Raw genomic sequence first — 26299 nt, 5'->3', positions numbered from 1 at the left:
TTTAATCAGAAATAAATCTGGTTATTAAGATTGATATTAAAAACATGAATATTATTAATATAAACACTTTTCTAGTTTTTAATGACCATACAGATAAAAAGCATTTGTCAGAAATTTTATTTGGCTACCAAATAAAAATTATTTCTAAAGGAATCCTTCGAGTGTTGCATCTGAGATTTCCATGATTACCATGAGGAATAGTCTGATTTACCCTTTTGCATAGTAATTAGTAAACACTTCTTTTCTATCTTTTAAGGTGAGAATCTTTACATCCATGGAGAGGAGCAACCGCACGGTATCTGAGTTCATCCTCTTGGGATTCACCTCTGACCCTGTCATGCGGCTGGTCCTGTTTGTGCTGTTTCTCATCATGTACACGTTGACTGTCCTAGGAAACAGCATCCTCATCGTGTTGATCTGCAATGACTCCAGACTCCACACACCCATGTACTTCTTCATTGGAAATCTGTCATTTCTAGATCTCTGGTTGTCTACTGTCTACTCTCCAAAGATCCTAGTTATTTGTATCTCTGAAGACAAGAGCATCTCATTTGCTGGCTGTGTGGCACAGTTCTTCTTCTCTGCTGGGCTAGACTATAGTGAGTGTTACCTGCTGGCTGCTATGGCTTATGACCGCTATGTGGCCATCTCAAAGCCACTGCTTTATTCCCAGGCTATGTCTATAAAACTGTGTACATTTTTTGTAGCAGCCTCCTACATGGGTGGCTTTATTACCTCTTCTATCATCACCAAGAAAACTTTTACCTTTGACTTCTGTAATGACAATGTCATTGATGACTTTTTCTGTGACTTGCTTCCATTGGTGAAACTGGCTTGTGGTGGGAAGGATGGATACCAGGCCCTGATGTACTTCCTCCTGACCTCCAATGTCATGGCTCCCATCGCCTTAATCCTGGCCTCCTACCTCTTCATCATCGCCACCATCCTGAGAATCCGATCTACTCAGGGCCGCCTCAAGGCCTTCTCCACCTGCTCCTCCCACCTCATCTCTGTGACCTTGTACTATGGCTCCATCCTCTACATCTACTCTCGTCCCCGCACCAGCTACTCTTTAGGTAGGGACAAAATTGTTTCAACCTTTTACACAGTGTTTTTCCCCATGTTGAATCCTTTGATCTACAGCCTGAGGAATAAGGATGTGAAAGAGGCTCTGAGCAAACTCTTTAAGTAAATCAAGATCATTCACTTTTGAGAAGCACAGAAAATGTGAAATGTATTTATGTGAATGTTGGTAAATGTGCTGCTGATCTCACCCTTAAATAGGTAAAAGTATTTCCACCATTCCTGCATGACACTTCAGGAGACCTACTTTAGAAAGAAGGTTAATGTATGTACGTACAAACACTTACTATAAAATATGCAGGCTTGTGTTGTTGCCACATTATCTTAGATTACAAATAAAACACAAAGCTTATAACTCATTGCCTAGCTTTGAAGAGTGACAGCTCACCACTGTAGTAGAAAATCTGATTTGTGAGTATATAGAGACCAGTATGTATACAATTATTAGCTCTTAATGAGATCAATGTATTTAATTCATTTCACTATTTTCCTATGGCTGGAAACAGTGTTTCTAATATATTCCTTTACTTAACAATATGAGTGAAACTAGAAAATATGCCATTCAAGATGCAAATGACTGGTTCCCAAACTAAAACTATGATAGCAAATAAATTCTTAAAACTATCCTTATCAGAAACACATACCCCTGCTCTCTGCTTTGAAGCCAGGGTCTCTCAATGCACCATGTACAGAGAGTGGATTCTAATAATTTGAGAGAAAAGTAAGTTTCCCTCTGTAAATACAGATAATAAAATATTAAGATACCATAAGCATGACTGATCAAAGTGTGTGCTCATTTTCATTCTGTATGGAAAGGAACCCTTGGCTCCAGTATAATCTATAAATTATAGTAAATCTAAGAAAATAGAAAGGTGAGTATAGTCAAATTGTGATTGAGTTCATAGGATTGACATTTTAGAACACATCCAAGGCTATGGCAAGTTCCTTCATGCTTTATGTGAAGGGTTATAACCTCGAAGTATTCAGAGGAATCTTCTACATGTATTTAAATTTTCAGTATAAACTCTTCATGGAATTTGTTCAAGTGGAAAAGTTTGCAGTTCTTAACATAACTGAATTTCATAGTGTATTGTCAGATATACACGTTTTAATAAATTAAGTATTTTAATTTTTAGAATTTACTTTTTCTTTTAGATTCCATAGGAACATTTTCATGGAAGTCTATAAATGGTTGTGGCAACATTTTTTAAAAAATCATTTACTTTATTTCTTGAGATTATAATATACTTACATCATATCTCCAAATGTTCTTTACCCTCCATCTCATCCCATGCAACTCTCTTGCTCTCTTTCGAATGTGTGGTCCCTTTTTCATTAATATTAACATGAATGCATATTAATATGTATTTGTAAATACTTAAATACAACTTGTTACTCTGTATACTTCGTGACTGTGTGTGTGTGTTTGCAAGGTTGACCATTTGATACTGGATAACTAATTGGTGTTGGTGTTCTTTTCCATTAAAAAGGCATTTCTCCTGCTCACAGCACACCTTAGTTACCTATAGTTCTTTGTGTAGAGTTAAGGTGTCATGAGCTTCACCTTTTTGACTTTGACATGCCTACTGTTATTGTCATTGCTCAGTTCATGTTTTGTATGTACAACTTTGCAGGGTATAATTGTATTCATTCACAAAATGTTTTATACAGGGAACATTTTAAAAGGGTACATGACTTTGGAGTCACTATGTCATAAGTCTCTTGAACTTAAATATTCTACTAAAAATCTCAGTTGTTTGCTGTATTCATTTGTATTCTTCATAAAAATCAAACAAGTATGATGTCTCTGTGAGGCACAGGCTCACATGAAGACTGACACTATTTATCTTCTGTGTTGCTGAGCAGGCTAGAAACCTAGAGCATTCTGTGCTCCACCAGAAGCTCCAAGCAGAAACTCTCACATTTACCCATCGCTTGCACTACTGGGAATTGACTCATTCTTTTCACTTGTCCTCACCTGAGAGGTGATCTCACTTAAAATTACCTTGCCAAGCACTCTTCTCTAAAATGTGCTTCAAATGATACTGGGTCAAACTATTCCATTGGTTTTTAGTAAGAGGCAGACAGTAAAAACCATAGACACTAAGCCTGGCACTCCCCATTCTTTCCTGGTGAATCTTAATATATTTATAGTGATATGCCTGGATCCTATAAACTTATAAAATGCACACACACAATCTCTCTGGGTGTTTCTCTGTCTCTCTCTCAAGGGTATATGATGTATGTTCTGTTCTATATTCTGTATTCTTAATAAAGTAATTTTGGAGAGATATATGCCTTTACCTATTTATTAGTTAATTACCTAACCCTCTACAAACATTTATGAATAAATACAATGCAGGGATTATGGTAGGCCTAAGATATTTATACAGTGAGCAAAGCCAACAAAGACTAAGTCATCTCTAGGCTTATGGTTTGGAAACTATTTAAGAAACATAAAATCACCAGTATATGAAATTTTGCAACATAGGATGTGTTAAAAGTAAAAAAAAAAAAGTTTACTTTAAAAAGAAATCTAATGGGTTTTGAATTTTGATTTATTCAGTTGTTACAAAGTCAGATTCTCAAAGATCAGTTGATAATATCCAAATTTAAATATGTTATCTTGACTTTCTCTGCCCATTTATTTAAAACCATGCAACAATTAAAAGATTAGTATTTCTAACTATGTTGTCATAGAATAATATCCAAACTACATGATATTTGAAGTATCCAATAAAATAATTCCCCACCTATCAAGTTTGACTGCCATGGATCAGAGAAATAGAGTTGAGAGAGTTCCCTGGTTATCTTTGAATATTGTTTTTCTTTAATGTCTGAACTCAGCCAAAGCCTAAGTACGATCTAGATCTTAAACCCACATTAAAATGAATCTGCTTTATGCTTTCTCCCCAGCCCTCCAAATTAAGTCCTCTTGCATTTACAAATCTGAGTCCCTATGAGAGATCAGGTGTGGTGGAAGCTGCTGTCACTGTACCCAGCACCCCCAGGCCTCTCATTCTTCCAATACAGGGTAAGTTAGACAGCTTCATCATGCCAATAAAATTCCAGTATTCTTTTCAAACGATATTTCTTTGATTCTTGAGAACTTGCAAAGACTGTAGCAGCAAGCACAGGACCAGGTCTGCGCAGATCTGCTGCATATATACTATAGTTCAGTATTTTCCGGGACTCCTGAGTGTGTGAACGAGTGGGTCACAGATTCTTGTGCTTTCCCTTGGGATTTTTTGTTTGCCTTATCCAACTTTGATATGACGGTTTTGTTTTATTTTAGTATATTTAATTTTTGTTATGTTTTGTTGCTGTCTCTTAGAAGCCTGATCTTTTCTGACTGGATACAGAAAAAGAGTGAATCTGGATGGGAGCAACAGTAGGGAGGAACTATAAGGAGTAACAGGAAGAGGATTTGTAATCAAGATATACTGTATATGTTATATATATGCAAATACATACAATATAAGAAAATCTATTTTCAATAAAAAGTAAATAAAAATGAAACAATAGTTTTAAAGTTTTCATATTGTAATGCATTAAATAAGAAGGACATTACATAATCTGAATATAGTTTTGAAATTTGAATGAATGGAATTTTGCTTCAAAAAAAGGACATTACTTGTGTCATTTGTAGTATAGTTATAGTCAGACTACAGTGTGAAGAGTACAGTACTGGGTCTAGCAGGTAATAATATACATTTAAATAACAATCAGTATCTTTTTCAGAGAGTGAAGGATGTAATACTTTATTTCTAAAATATGAATTGAAAATTAACTGGATAAAATAATTAGGTCATTCTGACAACACCAAATTTCTTTTCAATAGTGAAATTCCAAACTTGAGTTTTAGGCTCTTTACTTGCATGTATAAGAGTTTAAATATTTCAATTACAGTCTTAAAAAGAATAACTAAAATATCAACTGATCCCCTGGATTGTGACATTCATTTAACTGTGAGTTGACATAAAATACCTGGAAAAAGAAAACAACAATGGGGTCCAAAATAGAGCTGAATATTTGTTACCTTGTGTAAGCCTTTTCCATTTAGTTATAATATTTTAATTCAATGGAGCTTATATTGAAGTAAATCATAAATATTAGTACTTATACTCTTAGGTTAAAGTAAGAACCTCAAAATGATTTAATTTGTATTATTTATTTTAAGATTTATTTTGCTTTTAATTATGGGAAGGATTTCTGGACTTATGAATATATATGCGCTTGTTTACATGTGCTTATAGAAGGCAGCATAATCTGATGCCCCTGGAGCTTAAGTTACAGGCAGCTGTGAACCACCCATTGTAGGTACTTATCTGCAGGGACAATACATGCTCTAACGTCTGAGCTAATCTCTAGACCTTTATTTTTATTTAACCCAAAATACCTCTGAGGAGCATTTGTATTAATATCCCAGTGCAAAAATGGAAGTTTTACACAAATGTCTTTTATGTGTTTAATTACATTTATGGGAAGAACTTTAAGAGACATGTCAATAAGAATACTAATTTATAAAACCTTGAACAAATTTCTAGCAACCTAGCCATTGTATCATTTCCATATTTGATACAATTCGTGTACAAAACTACAAGGTCAAACTAAGTAAGAGAAAGCAATCAAATTCTATTTGATCTTTTCCCATGACCATCCTGACCAAAAAGAGGGGGTATGTTATTGTTTTATAGTTAGTATTGCAAACCAACAAGAATATTACATTGAAAAACTCATTGTTACATAGTTGGAATAGCTTAAGTAGCAAGAATGTATTAATCATAATTTAGGATAAGGTTGCTAAGTTTTTCATGGCTGTTAGGACATTGTTTTAACTTTAACTATGATAGAAATAATACAAACATGTCTACAAGTCAGTTTTTAATCAGCCATAATTTGTAAAATGTAACCTTTCATGCTCGTTGTTGGATATGCTGTATCAATTTCTTAAAGGCTTCTTTAACATCTTTGTTTCTCAGACTATAGATGAAGGGGTTGAGTAATGGATTGATGATAGTGTAGAACATGGCAGCCACTTTGTCTCTCTCCAGGGAGTAGTTGGAACTAGGCCTTGAATACATGAAGAGCAAGGAGCCATAGAAGAGGGTGACGGAGACCAGGTGAGAGGCACAGGTGGAGAATGCCTTGCGTCTTCCTGAGGCTGAGCGGATCCTCAAGATAGCCAGGAGGATGTTGAAATAAGAAATGAGGATGGCAAGAATGCTGGAGAGCACGGTGAAGCCCACCATACTAGAGAGAATTTTCACATAGACACGAGTGTCTGTGCAGGACATTTTTACCAATGGAAGCACATCACAGAAAAAGTGATCAATAATATTTTTACCACAGAAACTTAACCTGAATGTGTTGGCAGTATGGGCTATGGCATTCAAAAACCCTCCAACATAGGATCCAGCCACCAGCCCAGTACAGAGAGAAGTTGACATGATACTTGAATAAAGCAATGGGCTACAAATTGCAGTGTGGCGGTCATAGGCCATGGCTGCCAGCAGGTAGCACTCAGTATAGGCTGCTACACAGGAAAAGAAAAACTGAGCCCCACAGCCAGCCAAGGAGATACGCTTATCTTCTGAGATACAATTGACCAAGATTTTAGGTATATACACAGAATTATACCAGAAATCCAAAAAAGAGAGACCCCCTATGAAAAAGTACATGGGTGTATGTAGCCTGGAATCAATACGAATTAGGATAATCAAGGTCATATTTCCTGACAAGGTCATCACATAGATGGTTAGAAATATTCCAAATAGAATCAACTGTAGATGGGGGTCTTCTGAGAAGCCCAGGAGGATGAATTCAGTAAGGATGGTGCGATTGTCCATCTCCATGTCCACAGAGGGGAAAGCCAGGGTAGAAAGGTGCAGCGGATACACAGTATAGAGATAATCCCAATAAGATGATAAGAGAAATAAGCAATCACCAATCACTGGACCTTAATAACATGATGTGATAAAAAACATAGATTAGTGATGTAATGCATTAAGAGAAAGACATAAGCAATATATCCATCAAATCAACAAAGACTAGAGGTTTATAGCCATTCTCTCCTTTAAATAATTACAAGACAACAAAGAACAGTGGAGTTTCAGACAGTGACTGTAGAAGACTTTTGGAATTAAAGGTTTTAAATTAGAAATTTTCAAAGTTTCATGACTGTGGAAGACTCCTGGAGTTAGAGGCTTTAAATTAGAAATTTTCAACGTCTCATTTCTGAACTACATCATTTGGATCCAGTCCCTTATCAAAAAATAAGAAACAGAAAGCTCATGAACTTTTTACAGCTTCCTGACAGGTTGTCAGCCTGCAGAAAGATGATAAATAAGAAAATACTCAATAACTGTATGTGGTAGTGAGCATATTAAAAGGAAGAGTTCAATAAAATGTGCTCACTCATTAAAGTGAAAAATTAAATACATGAATGTAATAAATGACACCTTTTGAATTTAATCAAAAAGCCAGACAACTGTTTAGCATATTACCCTAAATTTCCTGCCTTGTGTACTGCTATAACCTAAGAGATTAGACACTTTCTATTAAAGTCAAAACATTCAATCATCTTCCCACAAGCTAATGTGAACATCTTATATGCTTGGCATGGCAATGATGCTTTTATGAACAGAAGTATATTGTAGAGTCTTCCAGGCTATCAGTACAAAGAGAAAACTTTATTTCTATGTTCCAGTTATGACTCTAGGTACTGTCTCTCACCATATCCATCCTTGCCCTAGTTTTACAAGGGGCATATTATAAAGTAATGTTACAAGCCTGTCCCACCACTTGACACAAGGGAACTTCAGATTAAGCAGGATGCCCGTAGTGACCAGTGTGGTCTGTTGAGCATCTCAGTTCATAATATAACTCAAAAGCTCCTTGAGCAAATGTTTCCAAACTCCTAGCAAAGGAAAAATTAGTTTTCTCCAATAGTGCCTCATTGGAAATACAAACCACAGCTAAGGGAGGCTCCATGTCTAGCAGGAGATGGCCAGCATAAAACAAAATCAAGAGTACTTTTGGAGATTTTTTTCTTATAATGCTTTGTTTGGGCAATTTTTACCTTGTCTTTTGCATATCTGTTATTGTTTCAGATTCAGTGTTTTTGTGATGTCGTCTATCTGTCTGCTGGCATGTGTATATGTTTCTTGTGACACTATTTTTGGGGTATTTGTTTTCATTTCTCTTTTTGTCTGTTTGGTTTGTTTTATTCTGGAGTTTCTTGTTTTGGTTTGGTTTTGGTTGTTTGTTGTATAAAGAAAGTGGTAAAGAATGTCTGGGATAGAATACATGAGGAGGTGGAAAGGAACTCAGAATAGATGAGGGAGGGGAAAAAATTTAAGAATATATGGTATGAAAAATTATTTTGAAGAAATAAAAAGCCAAATATGTTTCTCAAATGTTAAGCCCTTACCACTAATAGATGATAATGGCTATTGCTCTCTTCTCTTCCTCACTGAAACCATGCAAGAGCTAACACTTGCTTCTTTAATTACTAAAAATGATTTAAAACTATTTATTTTAAAACCACTTATTTTCCTCTTTTCCTTAGGTAATGTGAGGATATAAACATGATTGTGATGTTTTTGACATTGTGGATGTTCAACATGAGGAAGAGTTCAGTTTTTCCTGTGAGGTCATCTAGAGACTTAAAATCCTTGCATTTTATATCTACAAACACCAAAAATCTCTAAGGGATGTTAAAAGACACATACAAAATATAATGTTGCCCCCAATATTTTGAAAACAAGCAACAAGTTTAAGTGTGCAAATGGAGCAATTTACTACAGAATTTCAATTGAGTAAAATGAAAATGCAACTGTGTAGCATTTTATTCTTTGCCATGATGTTTGCTACTGTAGTGTACTATACCACACAGTTTCTCACAAATATTCCTACAGTGAATTGGTGGGAAATTGGTATTGTATCTTATAGCTCTCTCCTCACACTGCCCTGTACTCCTAACCTGAGTCACACTGGCTTATAGACTCTCCCAAACATACTGCACTATCCCATAACTAAAAAAATAAAGAATAAAATTGAAACGTCGACAACTCATTCTCAAAGTTTCTAGCCCACCAGGAATTTTTAATCAAGTGTCAGTTAAAGTATCCTTGGGAAGTAACAGGCATAAAAACGTCAGAACTTACCATATGAAAGTCTCCAATTCAAAATAATCTATCAAGATATCTTACTCCACATAGTAATGCTTATGAAGATATGAACCATAGGGAATGACTTGCAGAAGTTTTATTAAGACATCTCCAGCCCCTCAACATCACTCCCCTACTTTCTTCATTGGAGCTCTTCAACTTCACTGGCAATAATGGAAATTTCTGGCACATTAAAACCAATACCAAGAAATGGAACATCATACCATGAATGTCTGGGAAGCAAACTGCAAAATAATAACTAACTTTGCAAGAATATTACAAATTCTATTCTCATAACTTCCCTCAAGTAAATGAGAATATTGATACTGTTACCTTAAATGGAATTTGAAGTTATAGATGAGGAACATATGTCTCATTAAATGAGGTGTGCATATGTATATAGAAACAATTATTTAAAGTGAAAACAGACCTATGCTAATTGTAGCCAAGGACATAGAATGCCCACCTCACTTTGCCAAGCTTGGCTACTATGCTTACCTTTAGTTAGAACAGCCAATTCCTGAAAGTGACAACTTTTCCTTGCACTTTGATGCATGGCCTGCATGTATTGCACTCAATATAGACATTTCCTCAGCAATCCTTTGAGACTTTGCACACATAGCAGTATAGGAATATGTGTCTTTGCCTCCAAAGACTTAATTAGAGTCCGTCAGGAATTTGAGGTTTCTGGATTAATTACAATATGATGAATTCTGAAACACATTTTAAAGTTTGACACAATGATCGTATGTCTCAAAATAATCATTAGGTAAGTAAGAAAACAGACTCTTAAATTTTGGTAATTAAGTCTGTCTTGTATGTATTCTGCAATCTATTTTTTTATTTATGCTCTTCTCAGTCCCCATACTACAAAGCACTGTCTCACCCATCAAGAAACCCAGATCCATTGGTGGAAAGGAAAAGAAAAGAAAAATAAAGAAAGGGAGGGGAGGGGGAGATAAAAAAAGAAAAAACTTGGAAATAGAGAGTGAACTTTCCAGAAAAGAAAGGAGAAGTAGCTGATATCCTCCTGCAGTGTAGTGGTAACCCTCAGAATTGGGTATAGGCAGACAGAGTCCTAATTGCAGGTCTCCACCAGGTTCCTCCCCTCAGAGGAGAAAGCTCTGGGGATCTTAGAAAGAAAGGAAGAAAAGACTGTAGGAGTCAGAGGGATGGAGGACACCAGGAGAACATGGTCAACTAAACCAACTAAGTAGGATCACATGGGCTCACAGAGACTGAAACAGCAAGCCCAGGGCCTGCATAGATCTGTACCAGGCTGTCTGCATATGTGTTATGACTGTTATCTTGGTGTTTTAGTGGGACTTCTAACAGTAGGGGCAAGTGTATCTTTGACTCTTTTGCCTGCTCTTGTGACTTTTTTCCCTCCTATTGTATTGCCTTGTCCAGGCTCCATATGAGGTCTTTTGCCTTGTTTTACTGTATTTTATTTTGTAGTGTTATAAAGAAGAAGGTAAAAGTAGGGAAAAAGACTAGGGAAGAGGTAGAGGGTCTAGACATAATTAAGGTACAACGTACTGCTGTGTAGAGGTGTCACACTGAAACTCATTAGCTTGAGCTATTAATTCAATTGAATAAAAGATAATGTAAGCAACAACCTATTGATACTTAAAGTTAAATGACTAATGACTTAGAGTTTCTATTGCTGTGTGAAAACACCATGACCAAAAGCAACATGGGGGAGGAAATGGTATATTTCACCTTATTGCTTATAATTCCTTCACTGAGGGAAGCCAGGACAGGAACACCACTTGGAGACCAGGCTAACCTTGAGTTATGCTAGCTTTTAAACTTCAATTTTCTGATTATTAAGGTATCAAAAATATTTTTTTCACTCAAAAAGAATCCAATATATCCTATTTCCTTCATTCAATGGTTATTAAGGTTGAATTTTCTTTTTAATGACATAGAGCTTTAGTGCAATAGGAATTGGGCTTGAGTTGACACTGAGTACATTTGTCAGATTGACTCATTTAGAAAAGGGATCATTTAAAAAGTTTGTTCTTCGAAGAAGGTTTATAAAGTGAAAATTTTCTCTTATGTCTGTTTAAAAGCATATCAATTCATTTTATTATACTCTCATTTACTGTTTAAATTATATTATTGAACATAAAAAACATGGTTTAAAAATAATATGACTAGACACACTACTCAGCTGTCAGAGATCCTTGAAAGTTCCTGCTTATACATCTCACTAAATCTAGCAAATGACCCACTGTTCTCTCTAGTATCTGTGTCATGAACCACAGATTGAGGATCGTTGAAGAATAAAGAGGATGGAAGTAACTAGGGAATAATTTTCTTAAAACAAGAAATTTGATTTGTTATTGAAAGAACAAATGTCATAATATGGAAACTCAGTATCATTTTATTATTTTAACTAAGCTATTTTCCAGTCTCTAAAACCACAGACTGAAGGGGAATAAAGTCTCCTTTATCTCTTTCAAAGAGAAAAGTATCTTGTCTAGTAAAGCTTTTTTCTACTAAACTCCATTAAAGTTTTTCTATATGACCTCTTTAAGTGAATGAACAATAAAATGTGATTTATCTGGCTGTAAATGAAAAATCTAATCAGGGAGTCAGTGAAAATGTATATGTTTATGAAGATATATATATTTATGTATGTATGTTTGTGTGTGTGTATATTAATCATCATGTCTTTAAAACTTTTCTTACTATGCAAATAAACTCAGCTGGTCACAGGACTAAATCTGAGGTCCCCATTTGAAGCATGATTAATAAAATCTTAGTGAGAGAAACTGGGGTTCAACCTGAAAATCCGAAAAGCAAAACAGTCAGTCAGTTGCAGTTTATCTTGACCTTAGTACAAAATGGGGATCCTGCCTCCAAGAATCTCAAAATGAGACTGTATCTGAGAGTTGTTGAAATAACCAGGCTAGCTAAGGATAAAACAATTATATTGTATTTATTATAAGGGGGAAAACTTACAAAACAGGAAATGAGGAATCTAAGTACAGAAATGTTCCACGGGAAAAGGTGCAGAGAAAGTGAGCACCTGGAGGTCTGTCTGGTTGCAGCCATAGTATATGAATTTTGATTTATTTGTATTTTATTCTCAATTCTCTACAAACACAGAAATGAACATAAAGGAAATGTAGCATAAATACTTCTTATGACAAATTTGTATTTACGAACCTTATCTATTAGAATAAAAGTCATATATTAATATAAACAGAAAAACAAAAGAACAAAATTTGTAAGGTTCAACAGGAACTTTCTTTCTTTTTTATTTCTTATTTCTATGTGTCATGTGTTTTATAAGGTGCATAAGTGTATTTTTTGTTGTTGTTTTTCGAGACAGGGTTTCTCTGTACCTTTGGAGCCTGGAACTAGCTCTTGTAGACCAGGCTGGCCTCAAACTCACAGAGATCTGCCTGCCTTTGCCTCCCGAGTGCTGGGATTAAAGGAATTTTTATATGCATGAATGTATAGTGGTTGTGTTCATGCCTTCATATACAGGACACGAGATGTGTTCATCTACCACTTTCCCTTAATCACCTGGAGACAGGGTCTCTTAATTAACTGGAGGCTTGACATATGAGGAAGACTGGCTATCCAGTGAGATGTTGGGCTCCAACCTTTCTCATGTTTTTTATGTATATAGAGAATTGTTACTGGTTACAGGATTATTCAGTAATTAATTTCACAAGGTCAATGCATCAGAATCTAGAACTCTGTGTGGAGTCTTAAATCAAAATGTAAGACATGTTGGAATTATTGCCTTATGAATAAAGTGGCTGTGTCTTGCTGTAGATTTCTTGCTGTAGCTTATTCACTTCTGTTCCAAATTTGGGATTTAGCTTCCACAGTTGAGCACTATTTGATCCCTTATTGGGCACAAAGTCCCCTATGCATTTGGGGTTTGATGCCATCCTTTAGCTATGGGTGAAAACAGTTTCCCACTATCAGGTCTTTCTTCCTCTCTCCTATATAAATACAGAGATCTGACTTTCTGAAATCACCTTTATTGGCAAGTATTTGGTCAGTTTTTAGGGTCCAAGAAAAAGCATTCCATTTAAGACATTCCTAGATATCCAAGGATATAGAATTAATATATGTCTAAAGCTATTGATTCATAACTGCTCAGATAGTTAGAAAAAGTAAGCATGTCCTGGTTTTACCTGTTATGAGTAGATTCCTCAACCCTCAGACTTCAGTTCGTTCACTTATCCTAGCATCTTTTTTTGACCCCTGAGGAAAAGCTTTACAGGCAAGCACTTTAAAGTTTTGAATAGAGAATGTCCCCTGGCCCACTTAGTAATCTGTACCCATTGCATAAAATCTTTATTCTTTAATTAAAAGTTCATGTTATAATTTAATTAACATATAAAATGGTGTGAAGTGGTTTGATCATGATATCACCGCAGATATGTAAAATGTATCTTGACACACACATGTCTTCTGTTACTATATCTCTGTCCACTATCTCTGTCTCTCTCTATTCCTCTACTAGGGACCCCAGTTCAGCCTCCATACTCTTCTATTCATCTCCAAATTTCCAAAAATAAGACAAAGTTTAATATTTTTGTTCTGGTGAAACTAGTTTATTCCTCTTAATGATGCTCTCTACTTATATCATTTTTCCCGCAAAAAAATGCTAATTACATTTCTTCTTATACCTTAGTAAAGAGCTATCTTGTACACATTACAAAAGTTTCCATGTGCCTGTGGATAGGCACCTAGAATAATTCCATAACCCAGTCCTTGTTAATGTTGCACCAATAAACATGAGTACACAGGTATCTTTATAGTACGCTGGTTTGGAGAGTTTATGTATACACTCAGAAGTCATATGGATGAATGACATGTCCCTTTATATTATTTGATAGACCCATGGTCAGTGGCATCTTTCTTAGAACATGAGTAACATGATTAAATATTTTCTTTGCATCTTACGAGGAAATGCTCTTGTTTCACTTGAGGAGTTTCTTCAGAGCCTCTTTCACATCCTTATTCCTCAGGCTGTAGATCAAAGGATTCAGCATGGGGAAAACCACTGTGTAAAAGGTTGAAACAATTTTGTCCCTATCCAAAGAATAGCTTGATCTGGGACGAGCGTAAATGTAGAGAATGGAGCCATAGTACAAGGTCACAGAGATGAGGTGGGACGAACAGGTAGAGAAGGCCTTAAGCCGACCCTGAGTGGAGCGAATCCTCAGGATAATGGCGATGATGAAGAGATAGGTGGCCAGGATAAATGCAATGGGGATGATGACATTGGAAGTCAAGAGGAAGAACAACACGGACTGAAAGCTCTCTTTCTTGCCACAGGCCAGCTTCACCAGGGGTGGGATATCACAGAAAAAGTCATCAATTACATTGTCACTGCAGAAATTCAAGGCAAAAGTGTCTTTGGTGATGATGACAGAGTTAATGAAACCACCCAGATATGAGGCAGCCACAAAAAATACACATAGCTTCAAGGACATGGCTTGTGAGTAAAGCAGGGGCTTTGAGATGGCCACATAGCGGTCATAAGCCATGGCAGCCAAAAGGTAGCACTCAGTGTAGTCCAGTGCCGCAGAGAAGAAGAATTGAGCCACACAGCCAGCAAAGGAGATGCTCTTGTCTTCAGAGATGCATGTTGCTAGGATCTTTGGGGTGTAGACAGAAGACAACCCAAGATCCAGGAATGATAGATTTCCAATGAAGAAATACATGGGTGTGTGGAGCCTGGAATCATTGCAAATTAACACAATGAGGGAGCTATTTCCCAGCAAAGTCAATGTATATACAACAAGAAACACTGCAAACAGTATCTTCTGCATCGTTGGGTCGGTTGTGAATCCCAACATGATGAACTCACTGATTGTATTATTATCCTGATCCATGACTGTAAGGAATGTAACTGAAGAGGAGAGAAAAAGAGGTTTCAAATTAAGCTATTACACTGAATAAATGAAAATTAAGTTAAAGAAATAAGTGTCATGAAAATGTAATTAATGAAACTTTTTATAAATTTAAAAGATGTAGCTTAATTCAAATAATAGAAATAAAAGAGATTTTAACATAAGTAAAATGATTGTGGATTATTTTATATTTTAGTTTGAAATATACATAACTTGTCATTTGCAAAATAATTTTCATTAAATAATTTAATAATTGCAAATTATATGCTGCTTTCTCCTTATTAAGTAGAAAATAGATCCCCAGTGCTTAACTATTTTGACTAAATAACCTTTTAATTTCATACAACTACAAGATGTTCCTTAAACATTCTGCTTATAAAATGCTTAAACTTCCTATCCATCAAGTGGATTCAGACAAACATATTCTTTGACTCCATTCCAGCTATTACTATATCACTTTAAAGATAGCTTTTACTTATAACTTCAGTTTCTAAATTCTGTAACAAGATTATCTATTCTCAACTTGGAGAGTTTGCACACTCAATAAAGTGTCATAAGAAAATGAAAACTCAGGTTCAAATTTTAGCTTCTATATAAAATTCTGTGCACGGTGTCACATGACTGTAATACCAGTGTTAGGCAGGTGAGGATAAAAGGATCCTTGTGTTTACTCAACAGGTAGTCTTGTTGAGGTAGTGAGTTCCCATATTAGTGGAAAATCCTGTCTCAAAAAAATATGCCTGGTGTCCACACTCTACTACAGATGCATGGACACACACACACACACACACACACACACACACACAGCATCCATTTTTTGTTCCCTCAACTCATGACCTAATTTTAACGTCACAGCAATGGAATCAAATTTACTAATGTGAAAATTGTGTTGAATAGACTATTTTGCTGACACATCTTGCAAGTTAAAAACAAATTTTAGCTTACACATCATTTAGCAGAGCACATTTATTAAGCATTGAATATATGACAGGCACACTATTCTAAAATGCGCTCCATCAAACCATACAAATCATGTTATGAAGTAAATATGTTTACCCCATTTTCCAAACTTATTATTTACGAATACGTGGTTCAAGGTCCTAGGGTGCACAGCAAAAAGACAGTCAAGAGTCAAAACTAGTTCTCCAAGAAAATATTATCTCTGCCCAAAGCTTCCCATATAAGAGATTTGCTAGATTCCAGATATTCTAGGCACCATGGAGGAAAAAAAAACATAAATCAGACATGGGCCTTTACCTATAATGGATATATGTTACTGAGATAAATGAAACCGTCATAGGCAAGTGCAGAAAGTTATGTCAGAATCATTGTCATATTTGATTGTGGGGGGTCAAATTGGAATAAGTTCTGGAAAAAGCAATGAGGATAATACATTTCTATTATAATTATAATAACGTGGTTCATACAAAGAAGGAAGGATATTTTTGGGTATGGAGAGGGAACACACAGTTGTACATGGGAAGAATATTCTAGACAAGAAAAACAATTGCCCTGACAAAGGAGGGAGAAATCAAAAGGAAAGCAGAGACATGCTGAGAAATGTGGCAGATCTGACTGGCAGAGGATATATTTGAAGAATCATAAAAATCAGGTTGTCTCAGGTGGCAGTAGTTTATTTTACTAACATTCTTAAAAGTTGTACTAATTACTATTTTTTAAACTCTGGATATACTTGGTAGTAAATATCTACACCCTCCGTGTTCAGAATATCGACACAGGAAAAGCATGCATTGACCAGCATGGATTTTAAAACAAGACATCTTTTTCTTTTTTCAAATTTCGAACAAAAAGAAAATCATCTAGTTTGTTATCTGTCTCCATCAAAGAGAATGCCAGCTCAAGGAGAAAGTGGCACTTAGGAGGCATTTACAAGGACGAGCTGAAGACTGAGCTGTGGTTCATCCTCAGCTATGTAACAAGTTCAAGGTCATCCAGGAAACTTTAGGTTTTATAAACATCAACCAAACCCATACTCTGGTAAGAATAATCATGGAATTTAGCCCAAAGGAACTAGTTTTTTATCTCATAGTTCTTGACCTAAGAATGTCTGACCATTATGTGGTCTTCACAGACAGGAACAAGAAACCCAGAAAAATAGCCCTGGTATTCACAATGTGGCCACTGAAATGTGCAGAAATTATATTTAAAATGTTTGTGATAAAAGCATTTCCCATTAGGACAGCAAATTGTCTTTCACCATGAAGAGCTACTGGGATCCATGTCTTTAACAAGGCTTGTGGTCATAATGAGAGAGTGAGCAAATTATACAGAGATCTGAGATTGCAGACTGATAATCGGATGGCTCTAAGTCCATTTCAATGCTCACCAGCTTTTATCAGGTCTAATACGTGTTTCTAAGTGCCTATACACCAGCTATATAACTTCTAAAGCAGGCATAGTAGTTGCAAATATTAGACAAGGATGTTGTAAAGTTGACAATGAATTATTCACTCTAGGGGTCAACAGATGGAAAACATTCAATAAATCAGCAATCTTCCAATTCAGAGAGCCCTAAATACAATCTGAAATATTGCTAAAGTTAAAACTTCTCGAGTCTTAGTTGTCACTGTGTTAAACTGTGAAAAGCACTCCATTACTAAGCATTGTATTAGAACAGCAGCAGAGTACATCAAAGTCACAGTGTGAATGTTAAATAAACTAATGCAGGTTCACACAAGGGTGTTCTGCTGGCATTTATGCAATAATTCTGAGAGGAATCATAGACTCCAATTGAAATTTAGGATCAGGAAAAAATGTCTGTGTACTGGTAAACATTATGAACTGACTTAATTCTTTAGATAATCAATTGTTTCCCATGTAACATAATGTACCTCCCATCTGTGATAACACGAAAATTACAGATAAGATTGTAGTTAGAATTAATAGAACCTTTCAAAGAATATCAAATGAACTAGTGATTTCTAATCATAGTAATTTTATGGTGATTCTTAATTTTACATTGTATATTTATGGCATAGAATATGGAGTGACGTATAATTATGCAAATGATTTTAAAACTATAAAATTGGCCCTTTTATTTCACTATTTTCCTCTGTTCTCCAAACCCTTTTGCATGCAAATTACCTATAATCATGCCTCATTCATTTTTTCTCGGGCCTTTTATTTTAAACTTTCTTGTTTCTAAATAATTATGAATTTTTAAGGCCCAAACTTCTTGATTCCCGAGTAATTTGGATCTCCAAAACAGAACATAATCAGCTTCACAACTCAAGCATGTGCGTGCGCACGCACACACACACACACACACACACACACACACACACCCCACACTAGTGTTTATAGAGTATGTCATCCAACAACTGAGACCAGAGAGGCTTATCAGGAATTTCATGTTAAAGATTAAAGTTTCTCTTCATACAGATGTTTCTCTCAACAACCTCGGGTAAAAAGCCTAGCAGCATCACAGCTGCTGTCTGACATTCTTTTCCAAAGTACCTTATCTTCTGACATTCTGGAGAAATAGAAATTGAGACTTTTCACTGTTTTAGCAGGAGCATAGAAACAGTCATTCTGTCACCCACCAAGGATTGGGAGGAATTCACAGCAGGACACAGCCTTGGGAAGTCCTTCTCAGAAGACACTCCTTTAGTTGGGAATGAATTCCATAGCTCAGGTTTCCTTCCTTCCCTTAACATACAGTAGCCTTTCTTATCACACACAGAAGAGAAGTTAAACCTTTCATTTTGCTTGCAGAAATTTCATAAATGGCTGTGCACTAATGAATAGATAAGAAAAATAAGGTTTCATGGATCCCTGGCTATAACAGACTGCAAATACCTAGAGTCCTTATGGGAATAAAACCATACGTATTTGCCACTGATCCACGTAAAATACAGCTTACCAAATTTTCAGCAGACAGCTCATTCCAGTATTCAGATCAGCAGCTTCCAGATCTTTATTAGCAGTCTTTGATCCCAGAGGTTTCATCTTCATGGAATTCCTCATGGTTTTGCAGCTTGGGGAAATGACAAGCAAGACAATTAATCAAGAGTCCATTGGTGACGATGGTTTAATTTTATTCAATGAGATAAAGAAAGATATATTTTAGGGAGTAGGTTTCTCAGTAATGGATGTATTCAATTGTAATCTCTACACATTCTGTATTGTTCTAGTGAATTCAAACAAATGTATATAATTATTTACATATTTAAGCATAAGTTTATGTATATACATACATTTATACATATAGATATTTGAATATTGCTAAGTCCGTATGCTAAGGAATACATACAATGTGGTATAGATCTTCAAATTCCTCTAAATCAATAGCCATCTTTTTCCATCTTATTCTACTTTCTAAGAGATTTACCTGTAGAGTGTTAACTGCCAAATGTTTTCTCACCTCTCTCTCCCCTTCACTCTCTCCCTCAGCCTATATCCTAAAATAGGATTGTTCTTTTGATCAGAACAACTGTAGAGTCACAGCATTTGAGTATCTTGCTCAAATTTTCACAATTTGCAAAACCTCTCTAGTTTTAGTTTTTTCCAATATGAAATATCCACCCATCCACTTTAATCTTTCTGGAAACATCAATCCATTTACCATAATTTTGCATATCTATCCTTACTAAAAATAATTTTCATCCATAGGACATTTTTGCTTATTTTTTAATACCATGGAAACATAGTAGTACTAACAAATTTACTATCTATTGTGAGACTTTTCTCCCCGTGGGAGGGAGGACTAAGGAATGTCTATCCCCTGATGATATGATGACAATGACAAACCAAAGTTCAGTTCAAACTTCACCCTGGAGAACAAATGATTCTGCTGGGATTACTTAGAGACAGTTGGTACAAGGTGACTGAGGGGAGTGTGTGTGACCCAGAAGCAGTCACACTGAGAAGTTTTTATTCAGTATGCAAGAAGATATTTTATAGTCATATAGATATATCTCCTTTATGACATAAACCTGGCTAAATTAAAAATTTTTAAAAACCCATTTGTTCTATTTTTGTGCTCTTTCCTAGGGCAGACCTCTGTTCCCATCCCCAGAATCCCCCGGCTGCCTATAGTTCTTTGTGTAGAGTTGAGGCCCTATGGGCTTTTCCCTGTCTGCTTTAGTATGGCCATTGTGTTATCCTTGTTCACCTCAAGTTTAAGTAGTCATGTGATGAGGCTTTATGGGTGAAGCTTCTGATATTTTAAGATACAATCTCACAACACACTAGCTGATAGATCTCTGACTCTTACAATCTTTCAGTCCCCTCTTCCACAATGTTCCTTGAGTCTTAGGAGGAAAAGTGCTTTGCAGATATAACGAATGAGACTGGGCTCCTTAACTCAATGTTAATCAGCATGGCACAATAGCCCTAAGGGTGGAGTAGTGGTAAGCATACCTTAGCAGTAACCAACAACTTTCTAACTGGACAAAAGACCTGCTCAACAAGTGGAAAGACATGCCTTGCACTGGAATCCTAGCAAACTAATGCATGCTAGTGAAGTCACGGGTACTGGAGGAGAATCTACATCTACCACTTTCCTAAATCAGCAGAATCCCTAACAAAAATCTCAACATTTGTCATTATTTCCACAGAGATCTAGTCTTCCCCTCTCATAAAAAGGACTTTTCTTTGCAACTACTGCAGAACTTTAAGGAAAATGCAGATGAGGTCCTAGCCAGGAGCTGTTTTCATTTTTGAGAAGTTTACAAATGAATACTTTATTTGTTCTAAGAAAAAAGATTCAATGTCCAGCTAGAAATGGGACATTATTTTCACAACCACTCTCATCCTGCCAGGGCTCAGGGATTGTCATAGAATAAAAGGCAGAAGCAATGTGAGGGCTGTAGGATGGAGACCAGTGTGGCAAATGGTGACTATTTGGTGATATCACAGAGATATCACTCTTGTGAACTCTTAGTAGCTGTGGTTATTAGCATAAGACCTTTATTCAAAATTAAGTCAACCAACCTCTCAGCTTAGATGGAGGAATACTTTTGAAATATTGGCTCTTAATGAGAAGCTATTAGTAGCAATTACCTGTAGAAGGAGGAATGCCTATATTTTTTAATGTATTCCCATTGATAAATTTCTTGTGTCACAGATCATGAGCCCACAAATGTCCACATATATATAATAGCATTAGTTGACTTGGTGGGTTATAAAAAAATGACAAGAATTTAAGATGGGCATATGCTAAGGGCATGTTGGGGAAGGTGTAGGAAGGAAATTGGAAGATAGATATGATCATATGTCATTATGCAAATTTCAAAAATTAAAATAAAAACAAAAACATTGAACAATCAAAAAAGACTGAATAGTCTTACAAAGAATATCTATGCAATAGTGAATTCAAAAAAATTGTGAAATAATTATGGGTATATATTCTAAGAGTTCCTATGACCTACATCTTTAAAGGTATAGGGAGAAATGTCATGAGCATAGAAGCGAGATCCTAGTAAGAGGCTGAGCTGTCAGAAAACATTCTCAAAGACCAGGGCTGCAGCCATTGTAGCATAGATACAGGTAAGGAGCCTGGGGAAAAACCTGCACCTTCTACCCTCTGCTCTGACATTGACACCCATAAACTCATAGGTAGACAGACGATATAGAATCCCTGTGATTGGTTAAGACAGCTCACATGATAATATAAAATTACTGGGAAACTGTAGAATGTACTTGTAGAAATAACAAACAGAAAGAGCACTATGGAGGGAAATACATAATTTGATATGTAAATTTAGATACATGAATAACTAAAGTATATATATATATGTGTGTGATATATTACCACACAAATTAAGAGAGAATGAAAAAAATTATAACTGATTCACTTTTTCATGAGATCAACATAGTCACCAAAAACTTTCCTCCTTCATATTTAAGAATACCCAATTTATCAGTATGCAGTTTTAATTGTCCTGTGAGTTCTTTCCCTGCAGGCTGTGAAATCCTGAGGGCTTTCAGAAATCTACAACTCTGGGAATCCAGAGCTGGCATAAAAGATTAGGAGTAAAAGAAATGCAGATTTAAATGCAGATAAGACGATGTTGTTGGTGAAAACTAAGTAAGTTTTGTAAATTCCTACTTGTTTTTAGATTTGTATTTGTTTCTAAAATCAGCACAATAGCTCTTTGATAAAAAACAATATGTGGTAAGTGCTAGAGAAAGAGATATCTTCATCAACTTTCTGCCTCTACCTTTGGAACTGCTGATAGTTTATTAGGGAAACAGAATTTCACATCATTAGAGGCAAAAAAAAAAGCAATAGACATTAAGAAAATTTTTCAGGAAAAGATACTAACTATACAAACAATCAATACAGAAGGCATAACCCAAGAGACAGCCTCAGAATATCTCAAGAGCAAATGAGATAGGAGAATAAAATAGCAGACATTAGTAGTCTGGGACAACGTGAATCAAGAGAAATTCATAGCTGCTTGGAGTGGCTATTCTTGATAGAAGGAAGTCTCAATCATACACTTAATTTAGAAAAATGCTGACAATAAAAGCCATCTTTAAAGGCAAAAGTCTGTATTTTAGCAATTTTAATGGAAAACTATTTTATCTTTAGATCGTAATACAAATATATGACTTTTGTTAGGAAGGCTATCACAGGGACTAGTGTATGCTGTCAATTACCATGGTTTTATTTTCTTCCTGTTGATACAGCCTCAGTTTCAAAGCCAGTCCTTTTCTCATGCACCAAGTATCAGAGGAACACTCAACCTCAAGAAAATACATGCTCTATTTTTCAATTTGCAATCCAGGTTAACTTGTAAATGTTGAATTCCAAGTGATAGGAATTACGTTTTGAATATTAAAGGAACATAGCTCTGTGAGGCTTAGTTACTTCTTCTACAATAATAGTCCCATGAAGAAATGGAGGCATGTCAAGAACAGCAGGGAAGACTGTGGCTCTCGTTAGAGTCACCATGAAAATGGCAGTGAAGAAGAAGTGACAGAGAGGAAAGGAATGAGGATGGAAAAGTAGAAGTATGTCATGAGGTCAGAAAGAAGAGAGCCAGTGAAAATTTGACCAGCTAAAATATTTTCAATAAAGGCAATATCACCACATTCCAATTGGTAGCATCATAGGACAGGTATTTTGAATGATAATATACTAAGAAATTTATCTGTAATGTTTCATTTAAATGTTTCTGTAACCATAGAAATTGTCATCTGTATTATACGGGACAATCAGGTTAGGACTACATAAGTAAGCTGTCTGGGATCATAACTATAGATATTCTTAGCATCACATTAAAACAGAGCACTCTTCACTGCTCGTGTTTTTGGAAGTTATAAAACACATTTAAACGTTCACTTTCGAGCTTTATAGCATTGTAATGTATTCAAATACACGGCCTCTTTTCTCATTGGTTGTTATTACATGCACACACACATACACACACAGAGCAGGGGAGGAAGACAAACAGACACATATATATTTCTAAATATAATCTGCTCATTCTGTGTAATATCACTTGTATGCATGTTTTCAGGCTGAGCATTTGGTAGTGGATACACAACTCGTGTACTCCTCCCTGCACAAACTGTTTCTTCTACTCTCAGCAATGTAGTTCCTTTGGTAGGGCTGAGGCTTCAGGCTGGCATGTCTGATGCTCTTGCTCATCTCATGCTTAGGCATTCAAGCTATTGGGAGTTTATGGAAGTATCTTCTGAAATTACTAGAACAAACAATCTCACAGCAAGCTCCCTGATCCTCTGACCCTTACAATTTTTCTTCCCTTCTTCCACAATGTTCCCAGAGCTTAAGTGTGGGGCTGTTTTTTGGATGTGTCCATGGGAGCTGGAATCCACAAATGTGCATTTTAATGGATGTGGTTGTAGTTGTCTCCTTCTGTTGACAGGAGGTGAAGACAACACTTATCTATAGTTATAAGGACAAATGTTTAGATTGTTGTTAGGGATTTTGCTAGTTTGGTAAAGTAGGAGATGAATTCTTTCCTAAAAGATCCATGACTTCATTAGCATTTAGTGAAGGTTTCCAGTTTCAGGCATGATTTCTGTCTTGTTGAACAATTCGGTAGTATTTGTTACCACTTGTTACTTGTGTTATTACTAACCTTTTAGGCTATCATGTCATACTAGTTATTATTGTTATTTTATGTCTGTCAATGTTTGTCATCAGGTATATTCATTAACCAAACACCATCAGAGACCAGAAAAGTGTGTTGAATACCCAGGACTTGGAGTTACATATGATTGCCAAATAGCATCTTGGTGGCTAAGAATCTAACCTATAGCATCTGGAATATAGCAGGTGTTCTTAACTGCTAAGTCATCACTCCAACTCCTATTTCTTTTATTTTTTTTTAAAATGTCAACTCTTGTTTAGTGTGTGTATGTTGGTGATGTGTGGAGCCAAATGCTACTGGAATGTCTGTGGAGGTCAGAAAACAACCTTATGGCATTCTTTATCTCCTTTTACCTTTATATGGGTTTTGTATTGGAACTCGGGACACAAGACTTAGTGAGCCTTCTCATCGCCACAGAAAAGATGGGTTGCAATGGTTTCCTATATACCCATTTCAGCAGAAATTTAAAGAAATGTTTTATTTTTCTATTTGGAAGAGATTGATAAATATCTTTCATCTTGTCAATGAAATCTTGCAGCCAGTGCTGTCATTGTCGTCGTCTTCTTCTTCTTCCTCTTCTTCTTCTTCTTCCTCCTCCTCCTCCTCCTCCTCCTCTTCTTCTTCTTCTTCTTCTTCTTCTTCTTCTTCTTCTTCTTCTTCTTCTTCTTCTTCTTCTTCTTCTTCTTTTCTCCTGCTTGTCTTCTTCCTCTTCTTCTTTCTTCTACTCCTTGCCCTCCTTCTCTTCTTCTTCCTCCTCCTCCTCCTCATTGTCCTCTATATCAACATTGACATTATTTTTGAGTTTTCCAATCTATATCTCATACTTTGAATCCAGATATACTTGAACTTACTAGGTTGCCTAGGCAAAACTCAAAATTGTTTCAACCATTCTGCTTCTATTTTTCTACTATTGGGATTACAAAAAGGGCTACTACATATAGATGTGTTCTTATTATTAAATTCATTGAAATTATTATTTTTAAACTTGGAGATTCCTATCACCTGAAAAAGAAATGTAAGTTCTTATGCTGCTGCTGTTTATATTACAGGAGCTTATTAAAAACAATATTCACATTTCACACTCATAAAAACACCTAAACTTCTACACTCACTGGTGCAAGCTCCTTGAGGCATGGAGAGGGGAAATCACACAGTGACTGAGTTCATCTTGCTGGGCTTCTCAACCAACCCTGTGATGCAAATGATTCTCTTTGTCCTGTTCCTTGGAGTGTATTCTCTGACATTGGTTGGAAACACTACCCTCATCATACTGATCTGCAATGACTCCAGACTCCACACACCCATGTATTTTTTCATTGGAAATCTGTCTTTTCTGGATCTCTGGTATTCCTCTGTCTACACTCCAAAGATCCTAGTGACCTGCATCTCTGAAGACAAAAGCATCTCCTTTGCTGGATGTCTGTCTCAGTTCTTCTTCTCTGCTGGATTGGCCTATAGTGAGTGTTACCTCCTGGCTGCCATGGCTTACGATCGCTATGCAGCCATCTCCAATCCCCTACTTTATGCTCAAGCTATGTCAAAGAAGGTGTGCAGCTCCTTGGTTATATATTCCTATACAGGAGGATTTGTCAATGCAATTATATTAACTAGCAACACATTCACATTGGATTTCTGTGGTGACAATATCATCGATGACTTTTTCTGTGATGTACCTCCTCTCATAAAGCTGGCTTGCGACGTCAGGGAGAGTTACCAGTCTGTGCTCTACTTCCTCCTAGCCTCCAATGTCATTACTCCCACCCTGCTCATCTTGGCCTCTTACATCTTCATCATTGCTGCCATCCTGAGGATCCGCTCCACCCAAGGCCGCCTCAAGGCCTTCTCCACCTGCTCCTCACACCTCATCTCTGTGACCTTGTACTATGGCTCCATTCTCTACATCTATTCTCGCCCAAGCTCCAGTTACTCCTTAGAGAGGGACAAAATGGTATCGACCTTTTATACTGTGTTGTTCCCCATGTTGAACCCCATGATCTACAGTCTGAGGAATAAAGACGTGAAGGAAGCGCTGAGAAAACTCTTCAAGTTAGCTCCTTCTGACATCTAA

General features: G+C 36.2%; 4 protein-coding genes across 4 annotated transcripts; 2 read left to right on the top strand and 2 right to left on the bottom strand.

Annotated features, from left to right (window-relative positions):
* Positions 1–274: 274 nt before the first annotated feature.
* Positions 275–1192, top strand: LOC142842628 (olfactory receptor 9G19-like). The gene has a single exon (XM_075959317.1). It carries the CDS (start codon positions 275–277, stop codon positions 1190–1192), a length of 918 nt encoding a protein of 305 aa, XP_075815432.1.
* A 4807-nt stretch (positions 1193–5999) lies between these two features.
* Positions 6000–6977, bottom strand: LOC142833430 (olfactory receptor 9G4-like). The gene has a single exon (XM_075944865.1). It carries the CDS (start codon positions 6936–6938, stop codon positions 6000–6002), a length of 939 nt encoding a protein of 312 aa, XP_075800980.1. The 5' UTR covers positions 6939–6977.
* Positions 6978–14209: 7232 nt separating this feature from the next.
* On the bottom strand, positions 14210–15127 carry LOC142842627 (olfactory receptor 9G19). Its single transcript, XM_075959316.1, has one exon. The coding sequence runs from the start codon at positions 15125–15127 to the stop codon at positions 14210–14212; it is 918 nt and encodes a 305-aa protein (XP_075815431.1).
* Positions 15128–25363: 10236 nt separating this feature from the next.
* Positions 25364–26299, top strand: LOC142842626 (olfactory receptor 9G19-like). The gene has a single exon (XM_075959314.1). It carries the CDS (start codon positions 25364–25366, stop codon positions 26297–26299), a length of 936 nt encoding a protein of 311 aa, XP_075815429.1.

Source organism: Microtus pennsylvanicus, chromosome 1 (genome assembly GCF_037038515.1).
Source record: "Microtus pennsylvanicus isolate mMicPen1 chromosome 1, mMicPen1.hap1, whole genome shotgun sequence".
In the NCBI taxonomy this organism is placed as follows: Eukaryota; Metazoa; Chordata; class Mammalia; order Rodentia; family Cricetidae; genus Microtus; species Microtus pennsylvanicus.
Note: the sequence above shows the minus strand (reverse complement) of the source record. Positions and strands in the feature narration are given on the sequence as shown.